This window comes from Sorex araneus, chromosome 2 (genome assembly GCF_027595985.1).
Source record: "Sorex araneus isolate mSorAra2 chromosome 2, mSorAra2.pri, whole genome shotgun sequence".
NCBI lineage: Eukaryota > Metazoa > Chordata > Mammalia > Eulipotyphla > Soricidae > Sorex > Sorex araneus.
The window spans coordinates 243,659,806-243,681,968 of record NC_073303.1 but is presented as its reverse complement, the minus strand read 5'-3'; the positions used below and the strand labels follow the sequence as shown (position 1 = coordinate 243,681,968).

The following is a 22,163-nucleotide window of genomic DNA, read 5'->3' as shown; positions in this document are numbered from 1 at the left end:
AGAGGTTCATTCTGGCTTTGTACTCAGTAATTAGTCCTGGGCAGTGCTTGGGGGACCCTATGGGATGCCAAGGATCGAACCCGTGTCAGCTGCAGGCAACTCAGGCACCCTGCCCTCTGTACTAGCCATCCACTCTTTCACTTTTGCTTGAGGCACTCCCAGCTCTGTGTCAGGTATGACTCTTATGGGTACTGGGGACGGTTGTAGTGTCAGGGGTCAAAACTTAGGGCTGGGGCTGGATCGATAGCACAGCGGGGAGGCGTTTGCCTTGCACGCAGCCAACCCAGGTTCAATTCCCAGCATCCCATAGGGTCCCCTGAGCACCGCCAGGAGTGATTCCTGAGTGCATGAGCCAGGAGTAACCCCTGTGCATCACCAAGTGTGACCCAAAAAGAAAAAAAACAAGACACAAAACTTAGGGCTTCTGAAGCTCTCTCATTCTTTGATCCATCGATCTAGCCCCCACCCCGTAAACACTGTTGCTGCTTCTTTATATTATCATTTAACAAATAAATCCAAAAAAAATTTTTTTTTTGCTTTTTGGGTCACACCTGGCGATGCATAGGGGTCACTCCTGGCTCTGCACTCAGGGATTACTCCTGGCGGTGCTCAGGGGACCCTATGGGATGCTGGGAATCGAACCTGGGGTCGGCCACTCGTAAGGCAAATGCCCTACCCGCTGTGCTCCAGCCCCAATAAATCAAATTTATTATTAAATAGACAACTACAGATCTACTTTATTATCAGATTAACGAATAGTTGATAAAATGTTTATTTCACCAAAATATTTTATGATGCAACAAATCAAATTCATTTAATAGACAAATGTATACAATGTATTATCTGATCAAAAACTTTTTAATAAAGACTTATTAAGCTATATTGATTACTTAATCAAATTTGATTTTTTTGAACCACATCCGGTGGTGCCCAGGGCTGACTCCTGGTTCTGTGCTCAGGGATTATTCTTGGCAGTGCTTGGGGGCTCCTATGGGATGCTGGGGATCGAACTCGTGCAAGGCAAACACCCTCCCCACTTTCCTATTGCTCCAGCCCTGTAAATGTGTCCCTTCTGGTTGGGTTTTAGGCCATACCCAGTGATGCTCAGGGCCAACTCTTGACACTGTGCTGAGGGTCACCCCTGATAGGGGGCTGGGGTGCTGGGGACTGACCCAGGTTGGTCACCGGCAGACGAGTGAGCACCTTTCCCTCTGGACTACCGCTCCGGCCCCCATCAGGGCTTCTTCGGGCTGTGAGGCCCAAGCCGTAGCACAGCGCCGCCGAGGAGGGCAGTTGCCTTGTATGCAGCCGCCCCGGGTTCGATCCCCGACACCTCCTAGGGTCCCCAGAGTCCCACCGGGAGTGATTCTTGAGTGGAGAGCCGAGAGTCAGCCCTGAGCCCTGCCAGGTGGAGCCCAAGAAAAACGTCAACAAAACAAAGATAAAACAGGTCTGCCTGGGCGGTGCAGCCCCTGAGCACGCGCCCAGCCTCCCCCGTCTGTCTGTTCTCGCTCCAGATTCTTCCATGGCTCCGTGTTACGTCCCCTCCCCCCCAGGAAAAAAAAAAAAGTCTTCTTCCAGCCCTCTGGGGCCCTACACCCCGTCCACGCTGGGCCCCTTCCCTGCCGTCCTGCCTTTTGGGTGGCCACTTGCCCTGCCCCCCCTCCTGCCCACACAGGGCGCGCAGAGGGCCATGCGGGGCGGATCTCAAACCCGTCAGACAAGTTTGCTGTTCCCTGAAGTCTCGCTCAGAAGCAGCCCTGGCCGGGCCCGGCTGGTTCCTGCTCTGGGCTCAGCTGGGGCCAGCGGGCAGCCCGGGCAGCCCCAGGGCCACTCTGCTGCCCAGAGGACGCTGCCGCCGGGGCAAGGGCCAGGTGAGTGCGAGTGGGGGGGTGCCCCGAGGGGGTGTGGCTGCCCTTGCGGAGGGAGAGGGGGGTGGTGAAAGGGCACGAAATGGGGAGGAAGGGAGAGAAAGGGCCAGAGGATCTGGGAGACGGACAGACAGACAGACAGAGAACTTGAGAGCTTGGCTGAGAGAGGGAGGCGGACAGGGACGGAGACAGCCAGACAGCCAGACAGGCAGAGGGGGGGATCTGAGACTCAGAAGCAAACGCCAGGGGCAGAGACTGAGAGGGACGGACAGACACCCAGGGAGACAGACACCCAGAGACCCAGGGGACAGGGAAGCAGGAAGAAGGGCTGAACAGCGGGAACGCGGGGGCTGTGCGATCTTGGGGGTAGGTACTGTCCCCCCCCCCCACCACCCTCCCCTGCCTCAGTTTCCCCTTCTGCACTTTGGGCCTCAGGGGAGAGGCTGGCGCGGGACGGGGGTGGGGGCCGACTGCCGGGGACAGGCCAGGGAAGTGGGTGTCAAAGGGAGAAGTGGTCAGGAGCTGCGGAGGAGGGCGCTGGTCCCAGGCCGGGGAACACTGGGGCTTTCCAGAACAGGGAGAAACAGGAAGCAGCAGCAGCAGCGCCCTGCCCCCTGGGGCCGGCCTGCCCACCTGCCCCTCTCACCTGCCCGGCCAAGGCTCCTCCCACCGTCCAGCCCCCAGGGTCGCCTCTGTTTACCCTCAAGGCGGCCACAGCCCCAGAGGAACGTGGCTGGGCGTGGGGCAGGGACCAGCAGAGCACCTTCGGGTGGGGAAACTGAGGCAGTTGCAGGTGGCATGAGGCACACGCGCACACACTGTCTTTTCAGCTGCGGTCATGTCCAGTGAGAGAGGGAGCCTGTCCCCCTCAGGCAGGCTGGGGGACCCTATTTTTATGGACAGGTATCCCTCCTTCCCTCCTTCCCTCCCTCCCTTCCCTTCTTTCCTCTTTTCCTCCCTTCCCTCCTTTCCCTTCTTCACTCTCTCCCTTCCTCCCCTCCTTCTTTCCCTTCTTCACTCCCTCCCTCCCTTCCCTCCCTTCCTCCCTCCCTTCCCTTCTTCCCTCCCTTCCTCCCTTCCCTCCTTCTTTCCCTCCTTCCCTCCCTTCTCTTCCTTCCTTCCTTCCTTCCTTCCTTCCTTCCTTCCTTCCTTCCTTCCTTCCTTCCTTCCTTCCTTCCTTCCTTCCTTCCTTCCTTCCTTCCTCCTTTCCTTCCCTCCCTCCCCCTTTTGCTGCCCCACCTGGTGGTACTCAGGGCTGACTCCTGGCTCTGTGCTCAGGGATCCCTCCCGGCGGTTCTCAGGGAGACCTACAGGGTGCTGGGGATCCAGCCCGGCTCAGACGCGTGCCAGGCAAGCGCCCTCCCCGCGCTGCCCTGTTTCTCCAGCCCTGCTTAATTTTTCCAGGAACAGCGCGCACGGGGCTGGAGAGTGGGTGGGGCTTTTCCCTTGCTCGCAGCCGCCCCTGCCTTGCTTCGATCTCGGGCTCTGCCTGGAGCTCCCCAGGCCACTGGGCAGAGGGCAGCCCCTCGGCACTGCTGCCCACGGCCACCCACACAATCCGCTATTTTGGGACTGCGGGCGGGAACAACACCGGGAACACCCGGAGGCCAGGTGTGGAGGTTTTGTTTACAAAATTCTCAGTTTGGTGGGGCTGGAGCGGGGAGGGCGTTTGCCTTGCGCGCAGCCAACCTGGGTTCAACATCCCGTAGGGTCCCCTGTGCACCTCCAGGAGTAATTCCTGAGTGCAGAGCCAGGAGTCACCCCTGAGCATCACCAGATGTGACCCCAAAAACCAAACCAAAAAACTAATTCCCAGTTTGGGGGAGCAGGAGAGGTAGGACAGTGGGCAGGGCTCTTCCCTTCAGTGGCTGACCCTGGCACCCCACAGCGTCCCTCAGTAGTACTGCCAGAGCGAGGCCTTGAGCACAGAGCCAGGAGCTAAGCCCTGATCTCTGCCGGGTGTGGCCCCAAACGAAATAAGAACAAGACATCCGGTTCGAGTGGACTCTGTCTCCCTTGCCACGCCGTGTGCGAAACCCCGGCCAGGGGGAAGTTTAGGGGGTTCCTGCATGGAATGGGGCCCAGGGCGGTGACTTCAAAGGAAGCAGCAACATCACAGAGTCACAGAGGGGATGGGGAGATAAAACCGCGGGTCGTGGGGGGGCGGTGCTCACGTGCCCATCCCAAGGCTGTATCCCTGGCACTGCAAGCATGACCAGGTATGACCCCCCCAAAAAAAAACCCTAAACTAAATTGAATAGAGTCTTATCGGACAGAAGCTTGACCTTCAGGGCCCCTGTCCCAGCAGGGTGGGACCTCGGCACCCATAACCACCACCGCTCCCGCGCCCCGCACATCCATGTCGTCCAAACCCTCCTTTTCTGGGTAATTACCGCACGGGGCTAGTGCGCATACGCGATGCCCAGGCGGCGCCCTCGGCACCACGTGGTTGGTTCCCCCAATGCTCCCTAGGAGAGACTCCTGAGCACAGAGCTGGGAGTAGCCGGAGGGGACCAGTGGATTTTCAGGGTTGTTTTTTTTGGGGGGGTCACACCCAACGATGTGTTACTCCAGGGTTACTCCTGTCTCTGCACTCAGGAATCACTCCTGGCGGTGCTGGGGGCGGGGGGACCATAGGGGATGCCGAGGATCAAACTCAGGTCAGCCACATACACGCAAGGCAGACGCTCTCCCCCCCCCCCCCCCCGTCCTATCGCTCCGGCCCTCAAGCATTGGCGGGCATTTGGGTCTAACCCAACAGTGCTCAGGGCTGACTCCTGGTTCTGTGCGTGGCAATCACTCCAGGTGGTGCTCAGGGGACCCTATGGGATGCCGGGGGAGTCAAACCCGGGTCAATAAGGCAAGCGCCCTCCCTGCTGGACTATCTCCAGCCCCAGATCGACATTTCTGGTTGGTTGGTTGGTTGGTTGGTTGGTTGGGGGGCCGCACGGGCCATCTCTTACTCCTGGCTCCGCGCTGAGGAATTACTGCTGGTGATGGGCGGAGGACCATGTGGGGTGCTGGGGATTGAAGCTGGGTTTGCCGTGGGCAAGCAAACGCCCTTCCTGCAGTCCTATCACTTCTGTCCACCCCCCTCCCACCCCCCATCTATATATTTTGATCATGCCCAGCAGTGCCAGGGGTCCCTGGCATGCAGTGAGAGGGACTGAACCAGGGGCTTCCTACTTGCAAAACCCCTTGAGCTCTCCTCAGGCACCACCCCCGCCCCCCCTTGCCCTCTTGAAGTACTCAAAGGCTAAGTGCTAGCGCTAGTTCCTTAGTGGTCTGAATCTGTAACAGCCTCATGACAGTTTGCCGGCTTCCTTTGAGGCCCAGAGAGGTTAAGGAGTTTTGTGAGGGTCACACAGCATGGTAAGTGCACTGTCCGCAGGGCTGGGGCTGGGGGTGGGGGTGGGGGGGGCTGCAGCTTTCACGCCACTGAGGTCCTGCGTGCTGGCTTCCTTTTGCTTTCTGAAGGCTGCCTGGAAATCCCCAGATCTGATTAACTCCCGAGACATCCCCTGACGATGCTGACTCCCGTCTTGCTCAGAGCACCAGACCCGCTCTACCCGGGGCAAAGTGACAGGGACAAACCCAGCCGCTTCCCCAGCTGGGTGTGACAAGGAACAAGAATCTCTGTGCCCACCCCACCCTCCAGGGCCTGAGCGATATGGAATCAGGGAGCGTGCGTGCCTGGTGTGGGGCTGGGTCCATTCCAGGAACCCCAGAGTTTCCCCAGGCCATCAGGAGGGATTCCTGGGCACCGCCAGGCGTGGCCCCCTCCCCAGATAAAGACCATAGCCTTGCACCTGACTGGAGCGATAGCACAGCAGCGGGGAAGGCATTTGCCTTGCACGTGGCTGACCCGGGTTTGATTCCTCTGTCCCTCTCCGAGAGCCCGGCAAGCTACCAAGAGTATCCTGCCCACATGGCAGAGCCTGGCAAGCTCCCCGTGACGACATATTCGATATGCCAAAAACAGTAACAACAAGTCTCACAATGGAGACGTTACTGGTGCCTGCTCAAGCAAATCAATGAACAACGGGACGACAGTGCTACAGTGCTACCCTTCTACCCCAAGTCCCTGGGACTAAGTTGGGTGTCCCCTTCACCCTCTCCTCCTACCTGTTTCTTGTTTTTTTTTTTTTTCTTTTTGGGTCACACCCAGCGTTGCACAGGGATCACTCCTGGCTCTGCACTCAGGAATTACTCCTGATGGTGCTCAGGGGACCCTATGGGATGCTGGGATTCGAACCCGGGTGGGCCGCGTGCAAGGCAAACGCCCTCCCTGCTGTGCTATCGCTCCAGCCTCAGGAATTACTCTTGGTGGTGCTCTGGGGACCCTATGGGATGCTGGGGATTGAACTAGGGTTGGCTGCGTGCAAGGCAAGCACCCTCCCACTGAACGATTGCTCTGGCCTCCTCTGTCGTTATTTTGTGAGTACGCCCTCCCCCCACTGCTTCACCCTTTGACCTCAATTTAATTTCTTTTTCCTTGCGGAGAGCACACCTGGCAGTACTTGAGCTACTTCTGGCTCAGGGGACCTTATGGGATGGCAGGAATCAAACCCCGTTGTCCAAGTCAAGGTGGGCTCCCAGCCTGGGGTGCTCCAGGGACACTATGGGATGCTGGGAATCGAACTGGGTCGGCTGCGTGCAAGGCCAACGCCCTCCCTGCTGTGCTATCGCTCCAGCCCCCCAACTTTAAAATGTTTAATGTTGTGGCCGGAGCCACAACATTAGGGCTGGGGCTGGAGCGATGGCACAGCGGGTAGGGCATTTGCCTTGCACACAGTCAACCCAGGTTCAATTCCCAGCATCGCATAGGGTCCCCCGAGCACCCTCCAGGAGTAATTCCTGAACACAGAGCCAGGAGTAACCCCTGAGCATTGCCGGGTGTGACCCAAAAAGAAGAAAAAAATTAATTTTGGGGGGCTTGAGTGATAGGACAGCGGGGAGGGCATTTGCCTTGCAGGCGACACAACTGGGGTTCAATCATAGGGTCCCCCCAGCACTGCCAGGAATAATTCCTGAGTGCAGAGCCAGAAGTAACCCCTGAGTAGCGCTGGGTGTGGCCCCAGAACTCCCTCAAGAATCATTTTTTTAAATGATGATGATGATGATGATGACGATGATGATGATGAAAATTGTTATGCCTCATCATCCAGTTAAGTCCTTACCTGAGAATTTATTCAGCTGTTTGTTGCTCGTCGAGCCGTCTATGTTACAGTTTGTGTTGGTTGAGTTTGGTCATCTTCTACGTTACTTTCCATCTAATTTGGGGTGATCCTATTGGAATTCCAGCGTGGAGGAATTCGGAGGGGTCACGTGGCCACATATATGGCTGCACAGTCGAGAGACTTCAGGATCTCTGGTCTGGGCTGACGAATTGACAAGGTGGTAGCTGTAGGAGGTGGGTGGGTGGGGCTGCCTGGACTTCAGGAAGTAGATGGACAGATGGACGGAGGGAGGGGGTGCTGTGTGGGAAGGCTGCCCATCCCAACTCTGAGAAGACCCCAGAGTTCTGGGCACTGGGGTAGCTGAAATTATGTGCAGTTCTGGCTCCCATGCAAGTAGCAGGTTTTATTTTATTCGATTTAGGTTTTGGGTTATCCCCTGCAGCACTCAGGGCTGACTCCTGGCTTTGTGCTCAAGGATCAGTCGTGGGGGGTTTTGGGGGCCCTCTGGGGTTCTGGGGATCAAACCTGGGTTGGCTGTGTGCACAGCAAACACCTTAGTCGCTTTCCTGTGGCTTGGCCCGCTTATTTTTATTATTCTTATTTAAGAGTTTTGGGGCCGCCCAGGGGCATTGCTCAGGAGTCCTTCCTGGCTCTGTGCTCAGGGGTCCTTCCTGCTGCTTCTTAGGGACTGAGCTGGGGTGAGCTGCATGCAGGGCAAATGCCTTAGGCCCTGTACTTTCTTTCTGGCCTACAAGTCGGTTTTTGTCTATTTGTTTTTGGACATATCTGGTGGTGCTCAAGATTTACTCCTGGCTCTGTGCTCAGGGATCACTCCTGGCAGTGCTTGGGGGACTGATGGGATGCCTGGAATTGAACCTGGGTTGGCTGTGTGCAAGGACAGTGCCCTCCCTGCTGTACTCTTTCTCTGGTCTTAGCAAGTAGTTTTTTTTTTATTATTATTATTTAATTAATTAATTTATTTTTTGCTTTTTGGGTCACACCGGCAATGCTCAGGGGTTACTCTTGGCTCTGCACTCAGGAATTACTCCTGGCAGTGCTCAGGGGACCCTATGGGATGCTGGGAATCGAACCCGGGTCGACTGCATGCAAGGCAAAAGCCCTCCCCGCTGTACTATGGCTCCAGCCCCGTTCTTTTTTTTTTTTTTTTGGCACATCCAGCAATTAATCCAGCAATTAATTTTCAAGGGTTGCTCCTGACTCAGGAATCACTCTTGGAGGTGCACAGGGACCCTATGGAGCGCCGGGGATCGAACCCAGGTCAGCTCGTGCAAGCAAGCACCCTCCCTGCTATACTCTGGCTCTGGCCCTCAGGGCAGATCGGTTCAAGTCACAGGGAAGCTGCGTGCTGTGCCATGCACAGTGGCATGCCTACTGTCTGTGAGCAGGGCAGCAAATCCTGTTACTATTTTGCATAGGGCTCCTGGAAGGGAAGCCTCCGGGGAGGCTGCTGGCTAGATCCCTGTGGAGCTTTCTAGATCCCTGAGATCCCAGCCAAGAGCTTTCTGCTCTCTGCCTTTTTTATGTTTTTTTGTTTCAGAGTCACATCCGGTGATGCTCATGGCTCACTTCCGGCCGCGGGGCTCTGGGGACTTTATGTCCACGTGCACGCGCCTTACCTGTTGGATGATTGCTCAGGGCCCAGTACTTTGTTCTCTGGTGTCTCGGGGTGTGGCCCCTGGGATTTATCAGCCGCCCCCTCACTGTCATGCTCACCCCCACCATTCACAACCTTGTTCAGGTGGGAAGGAAGGAGGGCAATCAGCAGACAATTCCAGCTTGGCGTGGGAATGGGGGCGGAACCAAGGAGAGTGGCCAGCGCACCGGGACCAGGGTAAGGGGTCATAAGGGGGTCAAGAGGGATTCTTTTAATTTTGCTTTTTGGGTCACATCCAGCGATGCTCAGGGGTTACTCCTGGCTCTGCACTTAGGAATTACTCCTGGTGGTGCTTGGGGGACTCTATGTGATGCTTGGGGGACTCTATGGGATGCTGGGGATCGAACCCGGGTTGGCACGTGCAAGGCAAACGCCCTCCCCGCTGTGCTATTGATACTCCAACCCCTCAAGAGGGATTCTGAGACGAGTTTTTCTTTTTCTTTTTTGGCTCTTTGGGTCACACCTGGCGATGCACAAGGGTCACTCCTGGCTCTGCACTCAGGAATTACTCCTGGCGGTGCTCAGGGGACCATATGGGATGGAGTCGAACCCGGGTCGGCCGCATGCAAGGCAAACGCCCTACCCACTGAGCTTTTCTTTAGCCTCGAGGGCTTCTCCCAAACAGGGCTCAAGGTGCGTCCTGGGTCATTCCAGACATGCCAAGTCCTGACTGCGCTCTGGGACCATGCATCCAACTCAGGCTTCAGTCAGCCGCACAAGTGCACCAATCCTTTGAGCCCTCTCCCTGGAGTGAGGCCGGCGCTTGCTTTATTGGGGGTGTAGACCATACCCGGCAGTGCTCAGGACTTAGTCCTGGCTCTGTGCTCAGGGATCACTCTTGGTGTGGCTGGTGGGACCACATGGGATTCCGGTGATTGAGCCTGGGACTGAAGCTGCGTGAAAGGCCAGCACCCTTCTCGCTGTACTATCGCTCTGGCTCTTGAGGCGCAAAGCTTTAGACCTATGGTAGGAGTGATCAGAGCACTCTGGTATTAAAGACCAGGGGTGCATCAAGGCAGGACACAGTCCACGCAAATGCCAGACGAGGGGTCTGTAAGTTGAAGAAGAGAGAGCAGGTGGGTCAACCAAGTGCAAAGTACCGCGTGGTGGCCCGGGTGGGATTCGAACCCGAGACTAGCGCGCCGCGCGTGGGCGTCCGGCTCTCTAGACCCCGCCCCTGGAGCCCCGCCCCCCGCGACCCCGCCCCGCAGCATGACCGGAAGTGCGCGGGGGCTCCCAAGATGGCGCCCGAAACCCGGAAGTGAGCGCGGCCGCCGCGAAGCTCGGAGACACGGAGGCGCCGCGGGCTCCGCGCCCGGCCGGACCCGGGTCCGAGGTGAGGCGCGTCCGGTCGCTCCAGCGGCCTCCCCGCCGCCCCCTCCCGCTCCGAGCTGGAACCCCCGGACCCGCGCCCCGTCGCGGCCGCCCCGCGCCCGGCCTGGGGGTTCCGGGATTCCGCGGGCGCGGGGGACGCGGCGGCGGTGGGACCCGCCCTCCCCGGCCGAACCCCCCGGTCCCCGCCCACAGCCGCGACCCCCCAAGACCCCGCCCACAGCCGCGACCCCCGCTGCTGCCTCGCGCTTCGGCCCCGCCCCCGCGGGGGCACCCCTTCCGCCCCCTGCGCTCAACCCTGACAGCCCCCCGAGTTCACGACTTCGGGGACCCCCGACCGCCGTCGTCACTCCTGAATCAGCCTTGTGACTCTGCCACGACCCGTCACCTCTGCTGTGACCCCTGACCCCATGAACTCCGGGCCCCCCCCACTCTTTCCATGAGACCCCTAACTTTGACTTTTTCCTCCTCTGTGACGCCTGTGACACTTCCGGAAGCCCTTCTTCCTGACCCCCCCACTTGTCCCTTTGCTCGTGGACCCCAGACCCCTCCTCTCGCCGCCCCGAGCCCCTCGGGCATCCCCCAGCTGCAGATGGGACAGAACCTCGGGTCACTGCACCCGTTCTGGAGGCCGCCCCCGGCCCCCCACTCCCCACGCCCCTGGGCTGGGCCGGCCCCAAGAGGCGGAGTGGGGTGGAGCGTCGGCTGGTGGGAATCCCTGGGGTCCTGCAGTGCTGTCCCTTCCCAGCCCCCTGGAGTCCCCCAGAAGGGGACGGGGGATTGTCCCCTGGTGTGTGGCGCCTCCCCAGCCCCCCGTAAAGTCATCAGCATTCCAGAAAGGGGGGGAAGAAGGCCGGGAGAGGCTGTGTGCGCGGACACCCTCATTTAGTGCTTCCCAGAATCCTCGTTGGACCCGCCTGCCTGCGGCCTCCTTCCTGCCTCAAGGGCCAGCTGCGGTCCTCTGCCGGCCTCCCGGGGTCCAGGAGGGTGCCCCAAGAACCGACTGACCATGGGGGGGTGGTAAGTGGTCTGGGGTGGGGGGGGGGCTTGAGGCGGCTGGGATCTGCGTTTGACCCTGCCTTTCCCGGCTTTCCTGCCCTGTCCTGGGCTTTCAGCATCCCGAGGGTCTCAGGAGGCTGCTGGCAGCTGTGTGCTGGGACCCCCGTCCCCAAGTGCCGTCACTCCCATGTCTGCGCGGACTCTGAAAGTGACCGGGACAGGGCAGGGCTGGACCCTAGAGGAGATGCCCACCGGCCACTTCCGGGGAGTCGGAGGTGGGGAGGTCCCCCCTCGCCCCCACGGACTGAGGTGGGGGGGTAGGGAAGTGGCTTCGTTCAGCCCTGAGAGTGCGCCTGTCACCTTTGGGGGGGAGGGCGGATGTGGGTGTGTTTGGGGAGGGCTCCCCGTTCAGGGAACCCCAAGGAGAGCCTGCTCTCTGTCTGTGCCCCGGGGGGGGGGGGCCCGGGCTGCAGGGGGCCAGCCAAGTGCCCCGCAGCTGATGTGGGGGGAGTGGCCTCCGGCTGGCCCAGCGGTGCACTTCTCGCAAAGCCCCTGAACCCCGCTGGGCCGGGGCAGCCGGAAACGCTGACCCAGGCGGAATAAAGAGGCAACTGTGTCGGGCCAGCAGGGCCAGCAGCCACCTCCCTCCCGGAGGCCTCCCTGCAGGGCGGAGGAGGGGGGATAGTACAGGGGGGCTGGGGACCCGTCGGTGCCCCTCTGGGGAGAGGGTAAACACAGGGCAAGTCCTGTGCCCGGTGGTGGAGCGGGAGGAGACCCCCCCCCCCGGCACCGTCCCTCCGGAGATCAGGGGCGTGGGTATGTCCAGGCAGGCATCGGCGAGGGGCCATGTGTGTGCCCCGTGAGCGTGCACCTGTGTGAACACACGTGCGTGCAGGTGTGCATGCACAGGCGAGGGTCTGTGTTTGCGGGTTTGTGGGTGCCGTGCAGGGAGGGGGCCCGGGGGCCTAGAGACACTGGTGGTGTGTGTGTTGGGGGGCACCTGCGCCAACGTGGGCTGCGTGGGCTTCCCTGGGGGGGGGCTGGCTGTGTGGAGAGTGGGGCGCTCCCCAGCCTGGCCTGGCCTTGCTGTCAGGGTGACCCCCCCGCCCCTGTGGGACCCCAGACGCTTTTTCGGGAGAGAGCCACACGTGGGGGAGACCCCCACAGGGCAGACCCAGGACGGGAACCTGGAGAACCGGCCCCGGACACAGAAGACACACTTGGTGCCAGAGCCTGGGGGTGGGGGTGGGGTAACTCCTGACGGGGTTCCTTCGGGGCGATGGAACATTCTGGAATTAGCGGCAAAGGTTGTGCAAGTCTGAGAATGTACTGAAGGCCACTGCGCCGTGTGGGGTGAGCTGTGAGGGGTGAGTGGTGAGGGGTGTCATGGATGGTGAGTTGGGGGGGTTGTCAGGGGTGAGTGGTGGGGGGTGTCATGTATGGCGAGGTGTGTGGAGTGAATTGTGTAAATGGGGTGTCATGTGGGGTGAGTTGCATGGTGGGGTGCTGGTTTTAGCCCCCCAACCCAGAGGGCTTAATTAGAGGTAGGGTCTCGCCTCGCTCCCCCCTTCCTTCCCTGAGAGCCCAGGGGTCCACCTAGCCCTATCCCCCAGGTTGTGGGCACTGGCCCCCAGGCCTGGACTCTGCAGGGGATGGGGGGGCCTCTGAGGGGGGCTCCTTCCTGGAGCCCAGAACCTGTGGGAGGGCCGGGGAGGGGGTGTCACCACGGTGAGTTCAGGGGGCTGTGAGGTGGGAGCAGGCCCCCAAATCATGCAGGCACTGGGTGCCCTCCCTGCATGTCACGTGTGGCCCTGGGCTGGCTCCCCGCACCGCGCCCCTGTACCCCTAGGCTGGGCACGGGGCGGCCTGGCAGGGAGCAAAATGAAAGCGAAAGAGAAGAAAGCGCCGCGCCTTCCTGCCACTGCCTGCCCCACTGAGGGCAAAGGGCACAGGAAGCCTGGTAGGGGTGGGCCCCGCGGGGCCCGGGGTCCAGGGTCTGGGGTGCACCTACGGCTTTATGGAGCTGACTCACCGCTGGGGACGGAGAAAGGCTCTTCCGGGCGGCCGACCTCAGCGGCTCCGCAGGAAGGTAAACTGAGGACAGGGTGAGGCTTGCCGACTCCTTCCTCGCTTCCCCTTCCCCCTGCAGCAGGGTTGTGGGTGTGGGGTGCTGGGGTGCTTGTGCCCCCCAGGACAGGCTCCTCAGCCAGGCCCGGCCTGGGACACGCTCCCTGGGGGCAGGGGAGCGGCTGGGGCTGTATTTCAGGGGTGGGTTGGCGCCAGATGCTGCGGTGACGTGGAGCGTGGGGTGGGCAGGGCTCTCAGGGGGGCCCCAGACTCGGGTGCCGTGGGGGGCCAGGCGGAGGCGCTCAGGGGTGGGTGACTTGAAGAGCCAAGGGGCGCCGTGCCCCCAAGTCCCGACACTCGCTTCTCAGGAAAAACCAGCCAGTCTGGCAGTCCCGGGGCACATTCCTCATTCCTGAGGGGCGGGGACCTGCTCGAGCCCCCCCCAGGCCCCTCACCATCCCCCCCCAGGCTGCTGGGGCTCCACGGGCCTAGAGCGAGCTGCGCGTGTCCTCACCCCGGGATCCAGGTGGGGGGTGAGGCCCCCCATTTGGGTGAGCCTGGGTTCCCCTGCCCTCCTGAGCAGACAGCACACCCCCCCCCCGGGAGGCTGGGGGCCCCCCTGCGGAAGTGTGTAGTGGGGGTGACCTGGCTTGAGGCCCTGTCCCTGTTCGTGGAGTCTTGGGGTTCCTGCTAGGGCCACTGGGGGTGGTCTGCTGCAGCCCGAGGTCGGGTGGGACCCTGGTAACAAAAGTGCTTGCTGGGGGACCTGGCTGTGGGCAGTGCCACCCCCGGATGGCAGTGGCTGGGGGAGGGTCCCTCCCAGAGGACAGGAACGGGGGGGGGGGCAGCCATGGGGTCCACACAGCGGAGGGAGGAAGAGCCGGGGACCAGAGGAGACCACCAGCTGAGGGTGACCTTTGAGAGACCCCTGGGGCTGTGAGGAAGCAGGGGTCAGAGGTCACCAGCAGCGGGCAGGGGTGGTGGTGGCCCCCTGCTTCCCTGTAGTTGACCGGCTGGGTGTGGACATCCCAGGTCCCCAGCTGGGAATCGGGGCTCCCCGACTAGCTCCCCACTCCCCTCTGGGCCTCCGAGCTTGCTCACTGGGAAGTGCTTAGCACCCCAAGGCTGTGTCCCTGAGGACCATGTCCCCTCCCCCTGCACGGTCCTCTGGCTCTGTGGGGCCCCTGTCACCGCCTCCCCGAGGCTGGGGGGCAGGCCAGGCAGCAGGCTGGGGCGCCCAGCTCTGTGGTCGCACAGATGGGGTCCAGCGTGTGACCCCTGAGCTCCCAGGGTGCCTGGCCCTGAGAGGTGGAAGCGGGGGTGGGGGGGCAGGGCACCTGTGGATTCAGCATCTGTTTGTTTGCCTTCTTGTGTTTTTTGCTGTTTGGGCCACACCTGGCAGTGCTCAGGGCTGACTCCTGGCTCTGTACTCGGGTCACTCCCGGTAGCTCTGGGGACCCCAGGGGATGCAGGGATCAAAGCCTGGTTGACCGTGTGCGAGGCCAGCGCCCTCCTCGCTGTGCTGTCGCTTGGCCCCGGCGTGTCCACTGCCCCTTATCCATGTGGGCCTCCCCCCACCCCTGTGGTTGGGTGCCCCCGGCCCCAATCTGGGATCCACTGCCTGCAGGGCCGTCTGGCAGCCCCGGGGGACAGGATTTGGGGGGCCTTCCGTCTTCCCCCAGTGTCCGACTCTGGGGCTCTGGGTTCGGGAGACTGCAGGGGGGGACCTTCTTTTTTTATTTGCTTTTTGAGTCACACCCAGCGATGCTCAGGGGTTACTCCTGGTGGTACTCAGGGGACCATATGGGATGCTGTGAATCGAACCCGGGTCGGCCACATGCAAGGCAAACGCCCTACCCACTGTGCTATCGCTCCAGCCCAGGGAGGGACCTTCTGGGGGCCCCGTCACCCCACCTCTGCCTCCACCTGTCCCTCGGGCGTTCTGTCAGGTCAAGGCCAGCCAAGCCCTTGCCTTGGGAGTCTCAAGGACGTGGGCCCCCGGCATGCCATTGCTGGGGTGCAGGGGGCCCTCAGAGGAGGTCGCTGCAGGTCTCGGGGGAGTCAGGACCCTCCAGGGAAATGACTTTGCCTTCTCGATAATGGGTGCGGGGTGGGGGTGGGGCTGCAGCCCCGAAGGTCCTTCTCACTGCCAGGAAGGGGCCTCTGCTCGTGGTGATTTGGGGTGAATCGGGGTGGTGGCCCCTGAGGGAGGACCCTGCCCTCCGGTCCCCTCCTGTCCTGCCCACAGGAGTCGGGGGGCTGAGTCTGGGGTGCAGAGGGCCGGGTGTCGGGGTGCGGGGGGCTCAGTGTCTAGGGTGCAGGGTGTCGAGTGTCGGGGGTGTGGTCTGAAGGGCAGCATCAGGGTGGCCTGTGGCCTGGGTCGGGGTCAGGGCCTCCAATCCCAGAGGCGCCAACCCCCCGCTGAGGTCCAGCCCAGGGAGCAGCGGGTGGGGTGGGGAGGTGGGGAAGGGGGAAGTTTCCCAGGACAGGCGTGTGAGCCGTGCGGGGTCTGGCGCCCCCGGCTCCCTCCTCAGGCCCCACCCCCTGCCTGCATCTTCCTCTTTATGGTGCTCATTTGAGAACTTTATGTGAGAAGGAAATCCCCGGTGACGCTGTGTGTGCATGTGCATGTGTGTGCATGTGTTTGTGTGTGCATGTGTGCGTGTGCACGCGTGCAAGGCCCTATGTGTATGTCTGTGTGTGCCTCCATGTGTATGTGTTGTGCCACTATTTGTGTGGATGTGAATAAGTGTGTCTGTGTGTGTGTTCATTTATCCAGGTATGTGTGTTGTGTGTCTCTGCTGTGTGTCTGTTTTGTGTGCATGTGTATCTGTCATGTGTATGTGTACGTGTGACTTTGCTCATGTATGTTTGTGTATGTGTGTCACATGCATGTGTGTCTTGTGAGCATGTGTGTGTCGTGCGCATGAGAGTCTGCTGTGTATGTATCTGCCATACATGTGTGCGTGTGTGTGTGCACGTGTCTATCATGTGTCTGTGCTGTGAGCGTGCGTGTGTATTGAGTGTCTGTGTGTGTGTGCCCCTCACTGTCACCAGGCTCCCGTGTCAGGGGTTGCTGCCAGACACTGAACACCCCCAGCCCTGCTGGGCAGCGTTTGCCGCACAAGCCCCCCTCCATCCCCACTTGAACCCCGTTTCATCGTGGGCACCACAGGGTCTCCGAACCATTGCCCGGAGCGCCCCTAAGCTTGGAGTCGGGTCAAAAGGCAAGAAACTAGGCTGAGAGAGTGCAGGGGAGGGTGCTGGCCTTGCACACAGCTGACCCGGGTTCAGTCCTCATACGGTCCCTCTACATCCCATCAGGAGTGAGCCCTGAGCACAGTCAGGAGTCAGCCCTGAGCACAGAGTCAGGAGTCAGCCCTGAGCACCGCTGGGTGTGGCCGCTGAAATGGGAAATAAAAAGAGGGACCAGAGCGATTGTGCATTAGGGAGGGCGCTTGCCTGGCACGAAGCTGTCCTGGGTTCAATTCCTGGCACCCCTACCCTCTCGGATCCCCTGAGCACAGAGCCAGGAGTCAGCCCTGAGCACTGCTGGGGGTGCAGGGGCTCTGTGGTGGCCGTGTCCGGGGAAAGGGGAGGCCACACTGAGGGGAGCTCTTGGGGCGGCCTCTGGGCAGAGGGGCGCTCCTGTCTGTGGCGGGGTCTGCTCGGACCCTTTCCAGCTCTGGGCCCTGCCTGCTGGGAGCCTCCGAGCTGGGCTCCTGGTGCCCCCGGTGGGGCGGGAGTGAGGTGGTCCAGCAGCCTGCCCCTCCCCGGCCCAGGGGTGCTGGCACTGGGCACTGGCCCTGCAGCGGGTGCCCCCTGGGGGCGCTGGGCTTGTGGCTGTCTTACTGCGCCAGGAGCTGTCCAGTCTTGGGCCTCCCTCCCCCACGCCCCTGCGGCCAGAAGCACCTTCTGAGGTCCCCGGGCAATGCTGGGTGTGAAAGCAGAGATGTGGGTCCATCGCCCCCAGCCCGCACCCCTCAGAGGGCGTATTCAGGGGGTGCGGGGTGGGGTGCTCAGGCTTGATGAGCATGAGGGGGCAGGGACTCAGCTGCTGGGGTTCAGTGGGGGGCTGGGGCAGTGGCTCCCCCTGAGGGTGCCCTGGGTGCTGGCCCCTGGCCCACACATGGGATCCCCGAGCAGCAGCGGGAGTCTCTGTGTGAACAGACTCTGGGGGTGAAACCCGTGGGGGGGGCACCCTGGGGGCCTAGGGGATGGTGGGACTTGGGGGTCCAAGAGGGAGTGCGGCCCTGGGGGGCCCGGGGCGCTGCGCCTGCTGGCCCAGCTTCAGCCAAATGGTGGCCACACCTGCTCCCGCCGGCCGGGTGCGGTAGGATTGCACAAGAAGACCTTACCGGAAGTCAGGCTTTCTCCAGGCAGGACCGGGAGGGGCTGCACCCCCTTCCTGCCTCTCCGTTCTGGGGCGCCACGCCAGGGCCGGGAGAGGCCGCCTGTGCCCTGTGGGTGGGCCCCCAGCAGGCCCACCAGCACGGGGGTCCCTTGCAGCTCCTGGGGGCCCCGCCCTCCTCTCAGCCCCCGCCCAGCTCTGCTCTGCTGCTCCTGGGGGCTCCAGGGCAGCCGGGGCCCTGCCCCGCCCCCGCCCCCGCCCCGTGGCCCTGGGTGTTGCTGGACAGTGGACGGGTGTGTGGTGCTGGGGGTGCTGGGGGGGGCCCTGCAGTGACCCCTGGTGCCCAGAGACCCTATGAGGATGCTTGTGCCCAGTACAGCGCAGAGTGAGGCTCAGACCACCAGGGCACCCCATCTGGCCTGGAGGGGGGGAACTGGTCACTGGGGTCCCCCACCATCACGCAGCGCCCAGCCGCCCCCTCACGCGGCCCTCCATGTCTCCCCAGGTCGTCATGATGCCGCCGCCGCGGAGCAAAAAGCCCAGATAGAGGCCGGGCGCGGAGGCGCCGATGCTGCCAGGGGCCACCATGGACGGGGACTTCCCTCCGCCCGAGCCCCCGCCGGCGGGCAGCGTCCTGTACGGCACCCCACCCCTCTGCGGGGCCAGCGTGCAGGTGAGCGCCGGCCGCGGCACCCGCGTCAGCCGGAGTCGGGGGCTGTCTCGGGGGGCACAGGCGGGATCCTGGAGGGGGGTGGTGTTTGCCCTCCTGACCTGGTAGGTCCCGCGGCCCCCACTATCTCGGGGGGAAGGGGTCAGACCTCAGGTGGTGCTCAGGAGGGCTGACTCCTGGTTCTGCACTTGAGGACTATGCATGGTACGAATTGGGGCACCAAATGGGGTACAGCGAGCGAATCCGGGTCCCTGCATGCAAGGCAGGCACTCTCCCCCATGTGCTCTCACTCTGGCCAGTCCCAGGTTTTTTTTTTTTCTTTTTTTTCTGCTCTTTGGGTCACACCTGGTGATACTCAGGGGTTTCTCCTGGCTCTGCACTCAGGAATTACTACTCCTGCTCAGGGGACCCTATGGGATGCCGGGGATTGAGCCCAGGTCGGCCACATGCAAGGCAAATGCCCTACCCACTGTACTATTACTCCAGCCCCCGTTCCAGTTTTTATATTCATTTATTTTGGCAGAGGCTGGGGTGGAGCTCAGGGTGCCCCACTTGGGCCCCCAGCCCCTGCCTTGCGGGAAGGCCCCTGCTGGAGTTCCCATACCACAGTCCCTCCCACCCAGCCGTCAGGCTCACTTGGTCATGGTCGCAGAGACTTGGGGACCCACCATGGCGCTGCCTGGTGTGGGGTCTGCTTGGCTGCTCAGCCCCTTTCCTCTCACCTGGTGGCCTGTCCCCTTCCCTAATGACCTGGATTTCCCGATAAAGCACCAGAGGCTCTCACGCCCCCCTCTCACTGCCAGCAGGACCCCCAGCCCAGGGCTGCCACGTTGCGTCTCCCTGGGTGCTGGATACTCTCCGGGTTTGGTCAGGGGCCTACCAGTCTCTGTCCTTCCTGCCCGTGCAACCCAGGGTGGTGACTCAGCCCCCCACAGGCCTCCTGAGCCTCAGCCCGGCACCCCGTCCTCCTGCTGCCCGTTTCCAGAACAGCAAGGCCTGGGGGTCCCCTACTGAGCAAGCGGCAAAAGTCCTTTTTCATCAGTGCACTTTTTTCGAGGGGCTGGGTGCCACCCATGATCTGAGGGTGACCCCACACCTCACCGCCCTCCCCTAGCCTCGATCTCTGAGATGAAGCCTCAGAAGCAGCAGAAAGGGGACCAGGGCCAGCTAACGGGGGGCTGAGTGCACTCTGTGTGCGGCCCCCTGCCCCCCAGTACTGCCGAGTGACCTCTTAAAGATGGAAGTAACAAAATGACCATTTGGGGGCTGGAGTGAGTACAGAGGGAAGGATGTTTGCTTTACATGTGGGTTCTATCCCCAGCATCCCATAGGGTTCCCCTGAACACTGCCAGGAGTAATTTCTGATTGCACAGCCAGGAGTAACCTCTGAGGATCACTACTGGGTGTGACCCGAAAAGCTTAAAAAAAAAAACCCAAACAACAACAAAACAAAACATAACTATCTGTGGGGGGAGTCAGTCCTCCTGAGATGATCAGAGAAGAACTGGAGGCCCCGCCAGAAAAGGAAAGAACATTCTAGAACCTGGGCATGGAGATGGCTATAGGGCTGAGTGCAGGCTTTGCAGGTGGGAGCCCCGGTTTCTTTTCTCTTCTTTTTTCTCTTTTTTTGGGTCACACCCGGTGATGCTCAGGAATCACTCCTGGTATTGCTCAGGGAACCATATGGGATGTTGGGAATCGAACCCAGGTCAGCCGCGTGCAAGGCAAACGCCCTCCCCGCTGTGCTGTCACTCTAGCCCCGAGCCCAAGTTTCTATCCCTGGCACCACATGGTCCTTGAAGCACTACCAGGAGCAACCCCCAAGTACCAGCTGAAGCTGCCTCTGAGCCCTGCCTGTGTGACCAAAACACACACACACAAACACACACACACACCACAGGCACATATGCACACTCACACACACATACACACTCACACATGCACTCAGCCAGTCACATACACTCACTCGCACACACACACAAGCATATACACATACATACACTCATGTACACACATGCACACATTCAGTCACACACTTGCACATACTCAGTCACAAGTACTCATAGTCACACATATATACTCACATACACTCACACAGTCACACACTCACAGTCACACACAAACACACACAGTCACATACACTCACACACACACACACACACACACACACACGAAGGAACAGAGGACAGCAGGAAAGAAACCCCAGACTTTCCAGAAGACCCTGAAGGGACACCTGGGTTTGGGGGCCGTAGGTCCCCACAGCAGGTTGGAAAGGGGTATGGGGAGCATCTGAGCCCCAGAAATGCACCTCTGCCCAGTGTACCCCCCCGGGGCCCAAACACGGCAGAATGGGGACTGGGAGGCTACTGAGAGCCTCCTGGGGGGCACGGCTGCACCACCTCACCAGGCTCCCACCTGTGACGCAGCTTCCTCCATGTCCCCACGTTCCTGTGCTGTCCGCGTGGCCACACGTGCACCCCGTCCACCCTGCACCCCGCCTCTCCTCCCTGGGAGCTCTTCTCTGCTCCTGTAATTGGCTTAATTATTTCCCTATTGTTGGGCCTTTGGGACGTCGCCAGCAGTGCTGCTATAAATAGCCCTGCCGTGTTTCCTGCGCCTCAAGGATTGGTCCCAGGGGTGCTTCCAAAATAGAACCGGTAGACTGGACGTGGGTGATCATCCTGCAGGCATGGGAACCCAGGTAGATGCCTGGCACCTGGGTGAGTGGGTGGGGGGAGACTGGAGGGGTGGGAGGCAAATGGGGGCCCTGGAGCCCTGTGCTCTGGGGAGTGATGCCTGAGTTGCAGGCACAGGGGCACCCAGCGCACGCAGAGGGGAGGCAGGGGGCACGCACACTCAGTGCCCCTCCTGTCTCCTGGTGTTGCCTGGGTCTAAGCACATGGAGATATAGGCAGTGCACAGGTCCCCAGGGATAGCTCAGGGCGTGGAGCACAGGCTTTGCACATGGGACCCCTGAATTTGATCCCCCCCCCCAGCACCTGATTCCCTGAGAATCACTGGGAGTAACTCATGAGCACCTCCAGGTGTGACCTACCCTCCCCCCAAAAAAGGGGGAGGGGCGGGTCCGTGGAGATTATACAACAGTTAGGGTGCTTACTTTGCACACGGCTGCCCTAGGTTGCATCCCCAGAACCCCAAACGGTTCCCCAAGTGCCACCAGGAGTGATCCCTGAGCATAGAGCCAGGAGGAAGTCCTGAGTGTCGCAGAGTGTGGACCCCAAATGAACAAAAAGACCTGCAGATGTGCAGGGAACAGGAAGTTTCACATAAACACAACTGATTTCTTAGCACACGTTCCACGGGTGCCCTTACAATGAAGAATATTTGCATTTTATCAGACTCCACTGTCGAGAGCTGCTCTGTATTTTATCAGACCACCGTATTTTATGCTTTCATGTGTTGCAAAGGCGACTCACCTGAGGCCCAGGGCCCCTTCCTGCCGTGGTCCTAGAAGTCCAGCCTTTTCCCACCCTGAAAATCCCAAGGAAGGCTCGGATTGGCTGGCCAGAGTCAGCTGCCCTTCTCTGAAGCAATTGAGTGCCTCCCCTTTTGACTACCGCTGGGAACTCTCAAACAAGGCTCTGATTGGCTGCCTGGGACCAGCCTCTACCTCTGGACCAATCCTGCCTCACGGGAAGGGGGGGGGTCTGACTTCAAGAAGCGAGGCTCCTCCTCCGTCTGCCAGGAGGAAATTCTGTGGCAGGCTTGGATTGGCTGGCCCTGTAGTGGGCGGGGCTTGGGTACCATTGATTGGCTGCTGTACCAACCACAGCTGCTTAGCTTGGAAATGACCCGTCAGTCCTTTTTCTGCTCTGCCCGATTCTGGAAATGCCCCGTATCTGGAGAAGTTCATGTCCCTTCAGAACCTCTGTCCCTCGGACGGGGGCTGAGTGCAGAAGTGACACTTGACTGGGGCTCTGGGGAGAAGTGGGGGGTTCCTGGGGAGTCCCTGCCCCGCTCTCAGAGGCCCGGTGGGTGGCTGTGCCTCCTTCCTGAG

General features: G+C 61.0%; 1 protein-coding gene across 1 annotated transcript in view; it reads left to right on the top strand.

Annotated features, from left to right (window-relative positions):
• Positions 1 to 10,913: 10,913 nt before the first annotated feature.
• SBNO2 (strawberry notch homolog 2) overlaps positions 10,914 to 22,163 on the top strand; it is a 34,720-nt gene continuing 23,470 nt past the window's right edge. The window contains exons 1-2 of the mRNA XM_012934130.2: positions 10,914 to 11,078; positions 17,981 to 18,148. Of these exons, the coding sequence (XP_012789584.2) occupies positions 18,044 to 18,148 (105 nt within the window). The 5' untranslated portion in view covers positions 10,914 to 11,078; positions 17,981 to 18,043. The remainder of the gene's footprint in view (positions 11,079 to 17,980; positions 18,149 to 22,163) is intronic.